This window comes from Anopheles cruzii, chromosome 3 (assembly GCF_943734635.1).
Source record: "Anopheles cruzii chromosome 3, idAnoCruzAS_RS32_06, whole genome shotgun sequence".
NCBI lineage: Eukaryota > Metazoa > Arthropoda > Insecta > Diptera > Culicidae > Anopheles > Anopheles cruzii.
This window is the reverse complement of record NC_069145.1, coordinates 6,632,712-6,648,813: the sequence shown is the minus strand read 5'-3', so window position 1 is coordinate 6,648,813 and position 16,102 is coordinate 6,632,712. Positions and strand designations below refer to the sequence as shown.

The 16,102-nt window shown below is 49.1% G+C and overlaps 4 protein-coding genes across 4 annotated transcripts in view; 3 read left to right on the top strand and 1 right to left on the bottom strand.

Annotated features, from left to right (window-relative positions):
• Positions 1 to 1,172: 1,172 nt before the first annotated feature.
• On the bottom strand, positions 1,173 to 1,901 carry LOC128273703 (SAYSvFN domain-containing protein 1). Its single transcript, XM_053011728.1, has 2 exons — positions 1,700 to 1,901; positions 1,173 to 1,633 (listed from the first exon to the last, which is right to left on the bottom strand). Exons 1-2 carry the CDS (start codon positions 1,841 to 1,843, stop codon positions 1,220 to 1,222), a joined length of 558 nt encoding a protein of 185 aa, XP_052867688.1. The 5' UTR covers positions 1,844 to 1,901; the 3' UTR covers positions 1,173 to 1,219.
• A 93-nt stretch (positions 1,902 to 1,994) lies between these two features.
• On the top strand, positions 1,995 to 2,470 carry LOC128272518 (ribonuclease P protein subunit p14). The gene is made up of 2 exons (XM_053010341.1): positions 1,995 to 2,114; positions 2,182 to 2,470. Exons 1-2 carry the CDS (start codon positions 2,083 to 2,085, stop codon positions 2,468 to 2,470), a joined length of 321 nt encoding a protein of 106 aa, XP_052866301.1. The 5' UTR covers positions 1,995 to 2,082.
• A 9-nt stretch (positions 2,471 to 2,479) lies between these two features.
• On the top strand, positions 2,480 to 3,038 carry LOC128272517 (mitochondrial intermembrane space import and assembly protein 40). Its single transcript, XM_053010340.1, has 2 exons — positions 2,480 to 2,697; positions 2,765 to 3,038. Exons 1-2 carry the CDS (start codon positions 2,480 to 2,482, stop codon positions 2,994 to 2,996), a joined length of 450 nt encoding a protein of 149 aa, XP_052866300.1. The 3' UTR covers positions 2,997 to 3,038.
• A 6,680-nt stretch (positions 3,039 to 9,718) lies between these two features.
• The window catches only part of LOC128275421 (protein similar-like), a 107,064-nt gene continuing 100,680 nt past the window's right edge, over positions 9,719 to 16,102 (top strand). The window contains exons 1-4 of the mRNA XM_053013913.1: positions 9,719 to 10,335; positions 14,608 to 14,795; positions 15,367 to 15,581; positions 15,671 to 16,062. Coding sequence (XP_052869873.1) covers positions 9,719 to 10,335; positions 14,608 to 14,795; positions 15,367 to 15,581; positions 15,671 to 16,062 — 1,412 coding nt within the window. The remainder of the gene's footprint in view (positions 10,336 to 14,607; positions 14,796 to 15,366; positions 15,582 to 15,670; positions 16,063 to 16,102) is intronic.

The following is a 16,102-nucleotide window of genomic DNA, read 5'->3' as shown; positions in this document are numbered from 1 at the left end:
CAAACAGCTTAAGTGTCCTCATTGTTCATCAATGTTCGCACGGTCATCTGATCTAAAGGTACACATACGCACTCACACCGGCGAAAAGCCATACCAGTGTAAGTTCTGCGACAAAGCGTTCAGGTCAGCAAGCAATCGGGTGTATCACTACAAAAAGCACCATAAGGGTGAAACTTGTTAGTTATTTTACTTCATTGTACATTTTAGGTTAAGAATTAGTTTGATTTTTTTTTGAATACTAAAATGTACACGGTGTTCTATCACGATCCAACTATTTAAATGTTGAATAACTCCGATTCCGTGCCCAAAAGAAGGCCGCTTTTTGTGTGTCTACTGGAAGCGGTCATTTGATCGACATTGTATTTCGAGGTGAATTGTTAATAAACGGCATTCTATACCCAATAAAATTAATTTTCCTTCCAAACTGGGTTTTGAATAAAGTAAGAAATCTTTAAAGCAACAGCCCAAGAAGACTTATTCTCATGACATGCCTATCGGAGGTTGGCGACACTAGAGTAACATTGTCGTGTCGTGCACTCGTAGTGGCTTCTCCAATGTCCCTCCACACATACGGGGCAATATCAATCTGAGCATCTCTTCCTCTCAGATGCGTATGTGATTACTGGAATACTGCAAAACTCCAGCTTCGATAGTCTCGACACGAGATGTGTGTGAAATAGTTTCCTCAGACTGGTGGTGGTTCGCTTTTGATCTCCGATAGATTACGATCTAGACGACTTTAAACTTTTGGTCACCTCCGCAATGTTTTTGGTAGGCCTGCTGATGCTGGTGCCACCATGAGTTTGGTCCTGTTCTCGTTTATCTGCAGACCGAGATCCTCCGGCTTGCTCAATCCCTACGTAGGGCGAGGTACATCGGAGAGCCATCGACCTATAATGTTTATATAATCAGCATAGGCCAGGACCTGGCTGGACTTGAAGTAGATTGTCCCTGAGGTCTCCACTTCCGAGCCCCGGATGGCTCGCCCCAGTACGATGTTAAATAGGAGGCAGGCTAGGCCTTGGCACAGCCCCTTGATGGTAACGAAGGGGTTTGAGAGCTTTCCATCCACTTTCACCTGGCTTGTGGCGTTGGACATGGTCATTCTAACAAGTCTGGTAAGTTTGGCCGGTATTCCTAGAAACTAGTCATGGTCTCACACAATTTATACCTTATATTTATATATATTTAGTAAAATCCCCAGAGCCACACTCCACAGTCAATGCCTTATGCCTATTTCTCGTTCAAATTGTTCAGCTTTCAGTGTCCCGTCGATTGCTTCGCAGTTCTTGTTAAACACGCTGTACGCACTTATTTCACCCGGACTCTTTTTCGTGCGCGTATTGAAGTAGATGCCTAGAAGCGCCGACAGCATTAGAAATACCACTCCGAAACGTAGCTCGATCGCAATGGCGTAAAGTGTGACCCAAAACAGAAAATACACCAGGTACGTGAGGTACGTTAACAGAGATCGTGGCCTAGGCATTGATTCTTCCTCCTCCGGTGGCGCATCGGACGGATCGGACAGTTCCGAGCCGGAATCGACTGGCTCAGGGTTCGCCGGGCTTCGTTTGGTTCGCACATGCTGGGCGCGGGGTGATTCTTTGTGGGTTTCATCCGTCACGGTCTGAGTCTACAAACAGAAATCGATACAATTGAACAATTTGGAATAATACGCACCACCGCCATGGTATCGTACATCTGTTTCGATAATGACGTGCGTCGATTTCTCTTCAACGCGCACTTGCTGGAAAGATACCATGTTGTAGATGATATCTTTGAAATCGTTCAGGAGCGCTTGACGACGTTTGGTTTTCCTATAGCCTTCCAATTTCGATTCCATACGAGCTTTTTAACATTAACCCCTTTTCTTAGGGTCGACTGATTTCACCAAATCCGAATCTAATTTCTGCAAAACAGAAACAAAACAAACAGCTCATTCAGCAAAATCAGCTGTGCGCTGAATGAGTTCAGCCATTTTTGACATTTTCACAGGGCGCTGTCAACGAGCAAAACATGCTCAAGTTTTTCTCGCACCGAAAAGCCGAACAGAGATTTTTGTGATCCGATTTTCAAAGTATTATGAGCGAATACTTTTACTTTGACGTAGAACTGTAAGTACGAAAGTTGCGGGAATCGATACTAGAACACCGTTTTGATACACGGCTCGTAAATACACAGGAAATTTGCTCGAGAACCGGACCAACTATTGTCGATCTACGTGAAGGCGAGCGTGGAACAGTCGCTGTTGAAAGTGTTTGGCGAAATCGGTGGCCAGACGGTGGTAGATTTGCTAAAGTTTGACGCCCAGCGACGTCGCATTATTTTGCGGGTGCCGAAGAACTTCTACGTTAAGCTGCGCGCTGCTCTTACACTGATTGGCGAATTTCAGGGCGTTCCTTGCCATTTCCTGGTGCGAAAGGCCACTCCGTTACTGCTGACGCTCGTGGAAACACATTTACAGTTCTAAAGAGCCGCCATGTCGTTTTGCAAGAGCTACGGGAAAGATAAGGTCATATTCGCCACCAAAGAAGACCACGCGGTGCCCAGCAAGATAGAACTGCCCGAGTCGGAACCGCGACCTGGTCTGATTTTGGAAAGTGGCGACATCAATTGGAACTGTCCCTGCCTAGGCGGCATGGCGATCGGTCCGTGCGGGGTCGAATTCCGAGAAGCCTTTTCCTGCTTCCACTACAGGTAAGGGTCATGCTAAAGGACAGAGCGATCGGAAGTGTTACATAAACGTCCCATTCAACCCTTCCAGTCAAGCGGAGCCAAAAGGTTCCGACTGCTACGAAGCGTTCAGCACGATGAACGAGTGTATGCGAAATTACCCGGGCGTTTACAAACAGAACCTCAACGAGGAAGACGGTGAGGACGCCAGCGGTGTGGCAATGATCGCCAACAACGGCGACGGGAAGGAAGACGTTGATGAGCCATCGGCAAAGCCACCGGCGGAAACCGTTACAAACACCGTAGCCACGAAGGCGAACTAGTTTGTATTACGTACAAAGATTTATCGAGTAAAATGTGTTGCAAAAGTAGTGTTACAATTTAGCCCCGTTGTTTTGCTATTGTTTTGCAAATGCCGATGCGTAAAATACAGAAAAAGCAACGCGTACTAAACAAAATACCTCAAGTTGGAAACTGGAGGAAGCCCAAAAATCCTGCGGATTACGCAAAACGTGAAAATATGTCATCATCCAGCAAGGATCGTTGCGTTTTTTTAATCGTACACAAACCAAATCCGCGAGAGCCCCTCCTGGCTGCCGACGCTACTGAGTGTCGACGTATTCAGCGTTTCCGAGCGTCCCTTCCGGCTGCCGACGCTACTGAGTGCCCGTGTGTCGACCCAATTTTGACAGCCAGAGATTCAGTCTTATTTTGATGGGCTACGCGATATGAAAAGTTTTCGAGTGCGTAAAAGTTAGTCAAATTGTTCGGGTATTTTGCGGCCGTTTTTAATGTTCAATCTGGGCGACATCGGTTGAACGGAGCGTGAGGCGGTGTGTCGCGGTAGTATCCGCTAGGGTTCGTTAGCCACAGCGCAACAGTGCAGCCGAGACGGCCGAAAAATATTCAAGGTTCCGAGTGTTTTTCGACGACACGCAACCTTCAACCTGTGAGCGTCGTGATTGATTTTGAAAAACACACTGTGTCGTGTCGTCGTGTTCGGGCAGTGTAGTGTGCTCCGTGCGCATTAATGTGTGCTGATTGATTCCAGCATTCAGCTAGCGTGAAAATAAGGGCCTGCTAATGCTGTGAGCGCGGTAGCTGAGTGCATATGCAAGAAGCTATCACTGGGCTACTACGCACCGCTTCCGTTCGATTACCGCACAACGCTCGTTGTTGCTAGTCGCCGAGATTCAGGCCAGGCGCGCTGCCGATGAGTTAGAGCGATACGGAGAGAGCTAGTTTTGTGGATTGTGTGATCAACAAGCATCACGAAGGAAGGCGCTCCGTGATTAACAGCAGCTGACAGAACCAATTGTGGACTTTCGTGCGTGTGTTTGTGTGAGTGAGTGTGTGTGGTTCGAGCACCTCGTGGTGTGTTTATTTTGGTTTCGTCGGCCGTGCGTGCGATTTCGTAACAAAGACCACGCGTTGAGGGTGCGTAAGTGTGCGTTTTCATATATGAGAGAGAGAAAGTGCACCAAACAAATCCAAGCGCTGGTCGCGAACCGGAGGGCCAACCGCAGGCGACGGAAACGTAAAAGAGTCACGACGACGAGGCGTGCGTGCGTGCCAAGCAGTGTTTACTAGACGAGCGTGTGTTTGTGCGACGAGCGAATGTGTTAATGAGTTTTGTACAGTAGAAACAATAGATCAAAGTAACCTCTCCATTTGTGACCTTGTTCGAAATCACAACTCTCTTAGACGATCTCAGCAAGCGCGTTACGGTACGGACAAACCGAAGCCAAACTCTGTGTGTAGGATCGTGTGATAACACGAGCGATCGTCCGGAATGACGAAAACAACCACGATGACGACGACGAAGTCGGCGACGGCAACGTCCAAGAAGATCGACGCGACGGGGAAGATCGTGAAGCCCGTCAAGGAGAAGCGAAGGTAAGAAAACCCCAAACGAAAAACTTGAAATACTGGCTACGGAACCGTTCAGCCCTCTCGGCGAGCCCTCTGAAAGTTCCGTGCGACGGATTGGAAACTTGTGCTCACATCTTTCCAAAAACAAACACACTGTTCAGTATCAGGCGTGAATCATTACCTCCCTTTGTTGGCCGTCACGGTTGGATGGCCGCCGAAAACCGTCCATCATCGTGATCGTCGGACATCGAACCAATAGAACGTTGTGCACAACACACCCACCTCATGGGTGATCAACCTTTGTCTTAGCTGGATCGACCTATTGGGGGCCCGAACGATGCATTTTCACCCAGCACTTTGAGCATAGAAGATTCAGCGAAGGTTGGTGTGGGTCGATGTTAAGTATGTTTCGAAACATCACCACCCAAAACGGGGATGGAATCATTATTCGTGAGTGGAACGATTCCGGTTTAAAAATACCCCCAAAATATGTAACAAATTAGCCGTCGGAAGTTTGACCTTCGATGGCAAGTGTTGACCAACACGATATTGTCAATAAGCCTACCAAAACGACATTGCCAAAGTGTTTGGCGCTTTTGTACAATCATCTCAGTTCTTGACACTGCGATGCGCAAAACACGTCAACGGCGGCGCCTGGTCCGACTGATACCTGGTTAATTGCCACACTTCATCTATCCGGAGTAAATCTAGAAGTGTCCGGAACTCGCCATCAGCGGGTCGAATGGTGGAGAGCTAATTACATGCCTGCGTAGAGGGCACCCTCCGGAGGAACTGCGCGATTGTCTGTCGTAAAATCGTTCTGTTTCCTCAACCATTCATTAGATTACTACCGTAACACCGGAAATCGAGGCCGTTTCGAGTATCGATTTTTACAAAAATTCCTTCACCACTCTGCCTCTGGCTCAGGGCATCCGTTGCGTAAATAGAGCATGTGAGGGAGGCCACTTCGAGAATTGGCCTAATTTTTTCACAACACCGCCTGGCAACATAACAAGCGGCGGCGGTCTGTTGTTTGTTGTGACGCTTCGGTGGCACTCCCCTGTCGGGAACGGGAAAGGACGTGTGCCCCGAGGGGAGTGTGCGCATTGGAGTGCTACGTCTTTCCGCTTTCGTCCTGTAGCGGCGCAGTTCCGGACTTCATTTCGCGCGCACAACGCAACGGTCGACGATGAATACGCGACCGCCCGTCGTTCGCCCGGCGACCGACAAATGACTTTACGAAGTTGTTGAACCTGTTGAACCACTGCGGTTGCCCGCCGGCGCCAACCGTTGCACCCACAAATGCCCTACGACTGGTTTTGCTAAGTATTTTTCCTTTTTCTGAAGTTCAGAAAATTTAACTATCGTTAGGGACAAGTTCGGCGGTGCACGAAAATCTGTTCCGGAACGTGAGGTTATCAGAAGAGCGGACGGGACGGAATTTACCCTCATGTTAGGTGCAAGTTGCATCTACTGGAACCATTATTCACCTATACTACGGCCCGTGGTGGTCGTGACTTGTGGCAATGATTGATCTCCACTAATAAGCCTCAAGTGTTCCACGTGCCCTACCGGAACCATCAGGGCGTAATGGAGCCCTAGATCATATGAAGTGATCGTATGGAACGTCTGAGAAATGCAAATTACCATCCGGGTGTTACCTAGAGCTTACCTCTTTTGGGGTTCATTATTCAAAATTGAAGATCTGCATTGTATGGGCTGTACAATGAAATGCCTCTGCAGCTTCGCTTACTTTCATCAATACAAAATAAAATAACGGTTAATTGGCAGCAGTCATAAATTATGTGTCGCCCCTGTGAGGCAATTTATTGGCACTGTTACGCTGTACAATTCTGCTGGCCCCTTTATTGGTGTTTCAGTTTTAACATCCTTCAACGCAGCTTTCTCCTTGGCTTCGATGTAACCTTTAACGATCGATTCCGTCCTTTCTGTGGAAAGACGGCCGGTTACATGTCCTCCCTGACCAGACAGGTCCGTGGCTGGTGTTGTTCAGGTTTCGTTCAGGGCTCCTACGCCGATGCTCTTTAAGGTCACCGAAGAACAAGGGTTGCCCTCGTTGTGAATCCCCGTGAGTTTGTGTTTTTCCTTTGCGCGATCACACGCGGGCAGTTGTCTGGCAGCCACGATAAGGTTCGGAATAAATCTCAAACCATCAAACTGACCTCATAAGCAGCTCCCCGTAGGGTCACCTCATACTGCAGCCCGCGACGCCCGCGGGGGGTCGTCGTCGTTTCTGCCTGTTTAGGATCGGTTTAATCAGAGGGAGAATGGTGCGTTGCTGAACGGAGACGCACGTCGAATGCGTCTGCATGCATGCATGATTAATATTGTTTTTGGCCGCACACGCGGATACGCTGGTAAAAGTTCTCTACACGATCGATATGTTCAAGCTGATCATGCTACAAAATGTAGGCCCCTTGACTCGTGATTCACAATCACGCCAATCGTCGAAATTCAAAATTCGTATGCATCTGCTGAGTGCAACCGGAAGTTGGCACGCGGCCAAAGTGACTTAAGATTCATAACCGATCGCTAACCGATCGGGTGCACGTGCCTGCTGGTGGACATTCTGGTTCCATTATCGCTCCTTATACAGCATGTAATTAAAATTATTAGTACGGCATTAGCACAGACCGTGTGCGCCTCGTACGTAAATTCCCCCACAGAACAACGCAGGCAACAGTGCGTCAACCGTGTGCCGTCCGGGGACCATGGTTCTCGATGGTCGGCTGGAAAACCCGCGCCAGAGATCCGTCAGACTTTTTGCACGTTCGCAACCGGGACAGAGACTGTTCAGGGTTCCTTAGGGCCGTGATTAGCGCCCCGTCACTTCCGCTACGTGTCGTCGGTTCCATGGCTTCTTGGGGAAGTGACCTGTTCGGCAATCATAGAAGGATAGCATTATTCGGACAGCATCGCGCTAACCTTCGACATCGGCCTAATTTGAATTGATTCGCTTGATTCACAGCTGACCCACGGGCAGCGCGCAGCCAAGTGACCGACGAATGCGAATGCGTTCCGTATGTTGGTGAGTTTGCAAACACACGCACTCACACATAGCCAGCCACCAAACGGTGCACGATTGTTTTGATGTGGAGTATGGCAACAACGAGTTCGAAGCCTATGCAACTACCCATACCGAGGCGGTTATCTTGTGTGCGATAGGCCGCAAATGTGCTCCGCGGCTGCTGGTGTTGGTGTAGAGTAAGGGCTTGTAGGTTATTAATTTTAATTGACTCAATTACTATCGGCCAGCAAAAGATGTACTGGACTGGTGGAGGCCCGTACCGGCTGCAGCGAGAACGGTGCTGCGGTGATTTTTGTGCATCGCAACACCCGCGGGGTTGTTAAATAACTGCTGACTGAGATATTTATTGGGCGCTACTTTACGTGTTACCGACAATCCTTTAGCAGTGAATAGTAGGAAATAATATATTAAAAAAAATGCATTCACAAATATAATTTATTGTATTAAATAGAACAATGTTTGGGTGATTTCTGGTTTGATGTCGATGGATACAGATTCTATAAGAAATAGATGTGTCGATCAAGATATGGGAATGTTTTATCTTTTGTTTGGTCGTCTTATCAATACACTATATTAGTCAAATAATCTGAGAAAACTGTCACCTGCATCGCATTCACAACAGCTCTTGATCACCAGCAAAAGATCAGTTTTGTAATCGGGAGCCCGGCTTTGCGATAATATCTGCTAGACAAAGGTTCACAAGATGATCAAGAGAAAAAGGACACGCTTGGAGACCTAACTAGGGGTGCCAATGCTTTAATATAATATCTCTCTATCCCCAGAAAGAGCTTCCTAAAACATGATCGATTAAATTGCAGTTGTAGTTGAGTAGTGACTAGTTGAATTAGGACGTCTAAGTGTCTGCAGACGGAGCCATCCCGCGGGGCCGCGCCGTTACCCCCCGCTGATAGAGCAGTCGGTAGTGCTCGTCGCTGTCACGCAGCTGGCCTGGGTTCGAATCCTTCAATCGGTTGTAACACAGCCGGCCAAGGTTTCGATTTCCGATACCGGCGTGACAGGGGGTTGGCGCGGGACCAACAACCTCGCCCGTAAAAACGTTACAAACTGTTACAGAAAGCATCCAGAGATTAACATTGTCTCTGGTACCGGATAAGAACGCTCAGCGGTTGTTTCCGAAGAAGAAGATACATACAAGATCCTAAGAAATAAGTTGATTAGAAAACTTATTAAAGAGTCCCGAAAAGAGAGTTTCTTGACTGATCACCAATGAGCTTGATCGTTCACATCCCGTAAAAAGGAAGTTTTATTCAGTTTCCTTTTAAAATGCCGCCAAACTTGTCTGTGTCCTACATTTTACCACTCACTGTAGGTCTACCGCGATTATCGGGCACGGTAATATACTAATAACCGTTTTATCGTAATCAGCATATTTTTCTCTCTTTCCATCGCTTATCAGAGCTGGATTCCGTCGGCTCTTGGGTGTCTAGACCTCCGCCTAACAGTCTTTCTTCAACAGCGATTGCAGACGGTTGAATTTTTTGAACGTTGAATCACCGCACAGGTTCCGCATGTTTCCGTCAGAGGTCGCCATCGATTCGTAGGCCGTTCGTCCATCCGTTTGTCGCGTTATCAGACATTTTTGGACATTTTCATACCTCTGTCGGTGGCCGTAGTTTATCCGGCCGGAACGACCGAACGGTGATCCGCAGGTTGACAGTTTTGCCAATAGAAGAGACCAAAGGAACTGTCAATCGCGGCGGCGCACCAAACCCGATAACGGTCGTGCGTGCGCGCGCCGCCGCGAGTGTGTTGGGCAATGATACTTTCTGCACGAGGCGCCGATGAAGAGGACACGGCGTTTGGCCGTTTTTTTATCGGCCAAAAAGCCGTCGTTAACGTCGTCGGCCGCGGCGCGCAGATAATGTGCCGTAACGTTATAAATTTGTTGTATTGCCAATCGGATTACGATTAGACACCCTTCAGTGTTCGCTGTCGACGGATCGCGATCGGTGTGTCTCAGTGGTCGTTCCCCGGCTAGCCTGTGTTTGAGAGACGGATTTCCTCCTTCGGTTCCGGAGTCGTTCCGGGTGGGTCGCGGTGTCGGTGTGACTCAGTGAAGTGTTCCAACAGATTTAACGACGACGAAAAAGTGCATCCGTCGAGATGCAGTCCCAGTGGTACCCACCCAACAATGGTGGTGGTAGTGGTGCGGTTGTGTACGACGGTGGACACTATGGCGGGGAGAATGTCTCTTTTTACGGTCCACCGTCGATGGGAGGTTATCCGGAGAAACCGATTGGTCCGAGCTTCAATGGCGGACAAGCCGGATATGACGCTGGTTCGGCTGCAGTGCCTTACGAGTATCCTGGCCACAGGATTGTGCCACCTCAGCAGTCATTGTGTCCACCGGGTGGCTTATATAATCAATCCCAAATGCTGACTGCGGTGGCGCCAGCAACGGCCCCTAACAATGATTACCAACACCATCACCAGCAGCAACAGCACGGCTCAGTAACGGGTGGCGCTTATCAGCCCTTCTACCCGTTGGCCCCACAACCTGCTGCTCCACCACCTTCTGCTTCTTCTTCTCCGTATAACACGCCGTCCGAAATGGTAGGCGCCCCGAATTTATCATCCGCCTCGTTTCTGGAGCAACCGTACGTGTCGGCGAACTACGCACCCTGCCAGGGACCTCCGCCGTGGAACTACGCGTACTGCTACGGCTACTACGGGCAGGATGCGTGCCCGTACGTCAACATGGTCGATATGGAGGACTTCATGTGAGTAGCTCGGTCGGAGTCTGCAACCCCGGATGGTTGTGGTCCCGTTCCGGACCATCCTCAACAACGGCGAACAGAACAGTCGTGTGCCCCCTATGTGCGAGATAACCACGCCAACGAGTGGTTTTTGGTGGTGTGTACGGGCCGATAACCACAAGCCCAGTCCTTCTCCTCATGGTTGGCACCGAGATTGACCGCTGATTGGTCGAGGTCTCGGGGCATGCTTCGGGGCACTTCGTGGTTTGTCTTCATTTTTCCCCATGGTTCGCTATCTTCGGTGCCGCGGATTGGGCACCGCGAACTTTATGCCACAAAATCCGTCCCACCCCGGGGCCCGTATCAGGAATCGATAACCGGAATTGTCCTTTTATTGTGGTTGATTATTTACCGAGTGGCAGTGGCGCGCTATACCATTATTCGTGGCCCTCGCCGCGCGACAGAGGTTGCTCGTTTGTTGAAGTCTTCCGTTGTCGCTCTCGACGACGGATGGTTTCAATCAAGAAAATAATTGGCAATCGAAGGTTGTAACTATTAAAAATGATTGCAAAAATGAATATGGCTTATTAATATTGATTTACCAGAGTTGGTTTAAGTGTTGGTTTGATTAGGAAAATTAACTAAAAAGGCTACAAAAATATGCAAGAAACAAGAAATTTTCCCAAACGAATAATCTTAGATGTGCAACATGGAACAATGCATGATGCAACTGTGAAGATGTTCCGGAACTGGCTTCTTCCAACACAGATACTAATTATCAAACATTAACACGAAACAACTTTATTGATAAACACAAGACCGAACATGTTTTGATGGTTTTCTTCCCTGTGTCTGGCAGCGGCGGAGTATTTTGTCGTTAACTAGTGCGCCCACCGTCCGGAGGTGAATCGCCGCGGCAATAGTTTGTTGCCACACAGCACCGGGCTCTGCGTTCGTTTGTCCAACGTTGATTGCCCCGGTAGATGTTTTAAGTTGCCGCCGGCCAAGGTATCAGCATATATCCTACAGGCAGAGTGACTAACGTTTCCTAACGTCCACCATGTCAACTCATCATCACAGCATCCGCACCCTTTATGGCCCTTACCGTGGGTATCCGCGCCACACGGCAGATGGACGGCGCGAACCGCCCAGAAAACGGTGCTATGCAAAGCGCAAGTATCACTATCTTGCGCGCCAAGTGTTTGCTCTTGCGCGTACCGTTTGGCAGCTATTTGCTGCCGTTGCTGCTGCCGCTGCTGCTGTCATTAAGTGATCATCGACGCCACCACCGTTCGGTCTGGCTCGGTCGGTTGAGTCAACAGACCTTCGGTTTGTTCGGAGCGCAAACAAACTCCTGTCTCCGGGACTGGAATATTACCCCGAGATTTGAAACCATTTTCATACGCCAAGGACACTGTCCAATCCAGTCCAGTGGTTTGTTCTGATAATCATGGGGCATTTAACTTTTTTTGCCCTGTTTCCCGTGAGCTTATTATGGTTTAATAATAAAACGTAGAACCGGTAGGAACCGGAGCGCCTGTGGAAATTTCCCATTTCTACGCATTTAAATCATTTCTCACGGTTCCCGCGCAATGTGTTGCCGGCGTTTGAGTGTCACGATTGAGAAATCACTTTGCTATGGCCTTCGACATGCTGCGACCACATATCCTTCACTGCTCGGACAAGTCCCCCTTAACTTTCAGTCGGAAGTGAACGTGCTTCGTGCCTGCGAATGGATTTATTTCGTTTAAGTGGCTTCTAATAAATAGTTCTCAGCTCAGTCCTTGGCCTTTCCGTTGGATGCCTAATCATTACGGATCAACTAGTTTAACCAACTAGTTTGTTACAACTTACAACTATTTGTTGCCTCCCTTAAGTGTTGCATACTTCACCATTTTGTCCTCTCCAGTTCTGGTTTTCCCTGGATGCCGGTGTGTAGATCAACTCATCGTTTCGGTGTCGATGATTCCGATCAGCAGCCGGCGCGGTCACATGTCGATTGCGTCACGCCGTGACATTCTCACGGCAGGCGGGCCATGCTTTTCGCGCGAAGGCACATGATTCCCCGGTTGGCAAACGAATGTTTTAAAAACATTGCCACTATTTCGAAAATAGCTCGCCTTTCGCTCGCCGCCGAGTACCGAGCAGATGCTTGTTCAGCCATTAGAAAGGTTCTTTCTGTCCGCTTGCCAGCAGCAGCAGCGTGTGAAGTGTGTTGCTCTCGAACCAGCACTGGCCGGTGAAAGTGATAGCGAAAGACTTTTGGAAACGGTCGATCACGGAAAATGCGTTATTAAGTTATGATCAGGGAATTCACATCATGTTTTGTAAAAGTTATTAGATTGTTAGTTTGTTATAAGTCTCTAATTGAACACTTCATGGATTCTAAATAACGTAACGAGTGGTGAATAGAAGAATGGTTTACGTTGAATGAATCAGACCCAAAACCGTAGACAATGAAACAAAATTGGCCAATGTTGCGCAATTAATCCACGATGTCCGTAAATATTAAACTTGGAGAAGGTGTTGAAACGGTCGACACTTATACCTTTTGGCCAGTTTTGGGTTTTGGTTTTTGCATACTTTGGCCACCCAGAACTCGAACTAGTGTCGCCAGAAAACCGCATCGTTGTTACTTTTATACGCCTCAAAGTTGATCACACTTGTCGCCGCACGGTCATTTATCTTGCACGGTAACAATCAATGTGGAGCCTCAAATTTTATCAAACCCACGATCTAAATGACCGTGCAGATGCCACCTCCCGATAGGGTGCAGACTTTTGTAACTTTTTCCCCACAACGAAACGCGGACGCCGTCGCCCACTCACGTCTTCAGCCGAAAATATGGCCACGGAATCTCTTAGATGCATCTTCTTCGGCTGCCGATAGAGACACAGTCACGTAACGAACGGCTTGATCGTCCAATTGTTTTTGGCCAATCGCGGTGCATCGGTGCACACAGCGGCGCCGACCATCGGTGGTGGTGGGTGGTCATTGCCGTCTTGCACCAACATCTCCGTAACGCCTTGCCGATAAATTAGCTAGCCCGAGCCCCGGTGGCCGGTAGGGAGGCGGGGTTGTCTATGAAATTTTTGATTTTTATTTATTTACAATCGATAATTGACCATCATCGCGCGCCCTTGGCTCGGCTCCAATAAACGGTATCGAAACGGGGGGCTCCCGGCCCTAATCGCTACGTGCTATCAAACGGATGTGTGCCAGGTTTGCCGGGTTTGTGCTTAGTGATTAGAGAGAGTCATGGGCCATTCGGAATTGGTGTTGCAAATTTTTCGCATTGCTTGACGCCGAAGCTTTGGTGTGGCTTTTTTCGTTGAGCTTTTCGCTCGGCGACCCATCCTTCCACCGACACCGTGCCGAAAGATGCACAATCTTAGTTCCCCCGGTTGGAGGGGTTGGGGCCAGATACAAATTGCTCCGCTTTGTGGTCGGTCAGTGCAGCGGCGCTAAATGTGCAAGATGCTAAACACACCGGTCCGTAGCGGTTTGGACTGAATTTGGCCACCACCTTCGCCTATCGCCAATGTGCGCACGTTGATAAGAAAACGTGCTTCGCCCGTTGGGACTTGCACGTTCTGCAAAGGGTCGTCCCCGGGGACAACGGGTTTATCAAGCGGGCGCCCACGGGAGAAATCGAAGAAATTGGGTAGTTCCAGCGAACGGTGAATAAATCGCCTCTTGAGTCGCCACTGATAGGCCGGCGCCGATGCCACAGACTAATGGGACGGTGATAATCAACCTGCGCGATAACGTTTCTCACCACAATCGATGTCCACGCACTTCGTGTCACTGCCGGGGATGACCAATTAATGGCTGCGTGATAATTCGCGATGGTGTTGAGTTGTTTTTAAATCCGCAAATTATACCGTCATCGATCGTGTGGTCCAACGATCGCGAATGATGGCCTGCAGTTTCGGGTCACGGCCCACCCCTAATGATGATGAATCGGTGCGAGGGGATTAAGCACTTCACGTTATCGCCCGCCGGGTGGCGCTCCGGGATGATTGATGAATGTAAGATTTTTTTTTTTCGAGGCCAGTTTTCGAACTGGTGTGGGCGCGGCGACACGCAACACACCGGGTTCTCCGATGCTTGATGATTGATCTGTGATATGCACGAGCCATAAATTAAATTGATTTATCGGAGCTGCTCGCGGGGCTTACCGGGATTATGTTGTAATTCACTCGAGTGCGATTTCTTCTACTTCTCTCACAGGAACCGATTTTGTTTGGGTCATTAATATTTACTAATCCCGCTGCATTTCTCTTCTGCACACAGGAACAATGAGAAGCGCAAGGAAAAGTCGCGCGATGCCGCACGGTGCCGCCGGTCGCGCGAAACCGAAATCTTCCAGGACCTAGCCAGCCTGTTGCCGATGCGCCAGGAGGATGTCGAGCACCTGGACAAGGCCTCGGTGATGCGCCTGTCGATCGCCTATCTGCGGGCACGAAACATGCTGGAACTATGTGAGTACCGATCGCGAACCGTCGCACGGTAGGGAGAAGGTGATCATAAACCAACTTAGTAAGAATTGGAGTAATCTGTTAAAGTGTAAAAAGTGATTACTCTTTAAAACCATCTTTTATCAGATCTTGGATACTTCGGATGGCAAATAATTCATTGTTTCAAAATTCCCACAAACGTTCCTCAATCATTTTATATCCTTTTTAAGATTCATAAGCTATTAAATTTTTACCAGAAATTCGATTTTTGCAGACGCTTCTGCATTGAAACATTGTATTGTCATGCAGATTGCATAGCTCAGGCGTTTAAATACCTTAAATATCGAAAAAGGTGATTTTTTTTATAATTGAACGCGACTTTTACACATAAAATGTAGAATTTAGTCAAAACACTTGCTTAGAATCCGTAGAATCTTGCTAAAACACATTATGTCCGCTTGTAGCCTACAAATTTCCCATTGTGCGCGTCGTGGCGATGAAGTGCAGTGCCATTCGTTGCCGCTAGGTAGCGCCCCTGCTGTAACGTGGTGTGTGTCTTGGCTATCGTTCACAGTTCCGGCGGTGTCTCTGCTAGACGTCGACGAAACGATGAAAATCAAGGAAGATTCCGATGAGCCGATGGAAACGATGGCGGCGGCCGAAAGCAAACTGGATCTGACAGGGTTCGGGATGGTGGAACCGGAAAAGCTGACCCTGTCCGCGCTCGACGGCTTCCTGTTGATCCTGTCGGCGGACGGCGATGTGACGTACGTTTCGGAAAATGTCAACGAGCATCTCGGGATTGCGCAGGTAAAAGGACTGTCGGTCAGTTGGTCGATTCGGGCATCTGATAATCCTCTGTTTATTCCGTGCACTGCGTGCATAAATCACACTCACAGATCGACATCATGGGCCAGCCGATCTGGGAGTACAGTCACCAGTGCGATCACGACGAGCTGCGCGAGGCCCTGAACGGCCGTCACCATTCACCGTCGGAGCTGCTGAACGGGGTGGCCAACAGCGAGTGCCGGCCGATGGAGAACCGCGATTTTTTCCTCCGGCTCAAGTGCACCCTCACCAGCCGGGGCCGGAGCGTCAACATCAAGAGCGCCTCGTACAAGGTGCTACACGTGACCGGACACATCGCGTGCAAGGATACGGACGGCCAACGCCAGCTGGTGTCCATCGCCCGCCCGCTGCCGCACCCGGCCAACATTGAGGTGCCGCTCGGATCGAGCACCTTTCTGTCGAAGCACTCGCTCGGGATGCAGTTTAGCTACGTCGATGACAAGTGAGTTCGGGCCGGATTTATTCCCCACAGTTTTAACCAC

Coding starts and splice junctions, on each gene's coding strand:
- LOC128272517 (XM_053010340.1), top strand. CDS start 2,480: ATGTCGTTTTGCAAGAGCTACGGGAAAGATAAGGTCATATTCGCCACC. Junction 2,698..2,764: donor TTTTCCTGCTTCCACTACAG/GTAAGGGTCATG, acceptor CAACCCTTCCAG/TCAAGCGGAGCCAAAAGGTT.
- LOC128272518 (XM_053010341.1), top strand. CDS start 2,083: ATGAGCGAATACTTTTACTTTGACGTAGAACT. Junction 2,115..2,181: donor TTTTACTTTGACGTAGAACT/GTAAGTACGAAA, acceptor GTAAATACACAG/GAAATTTGCTCGAGAACCGG.
- LOC128273703 (XM_053011728.1), bottom strand. CDS start 1,843: ATGGAATCGAAATTGGAAGGCTATAGGAAAACCAAACGTCGTCAAGCG. Junction 1,634..1,699: donor ACGTCATTATCGAAACAGAT/GTACGATACCAT, acceptor TTCTGTTTGTAG/ACTCAGACCGTGACGGATGA.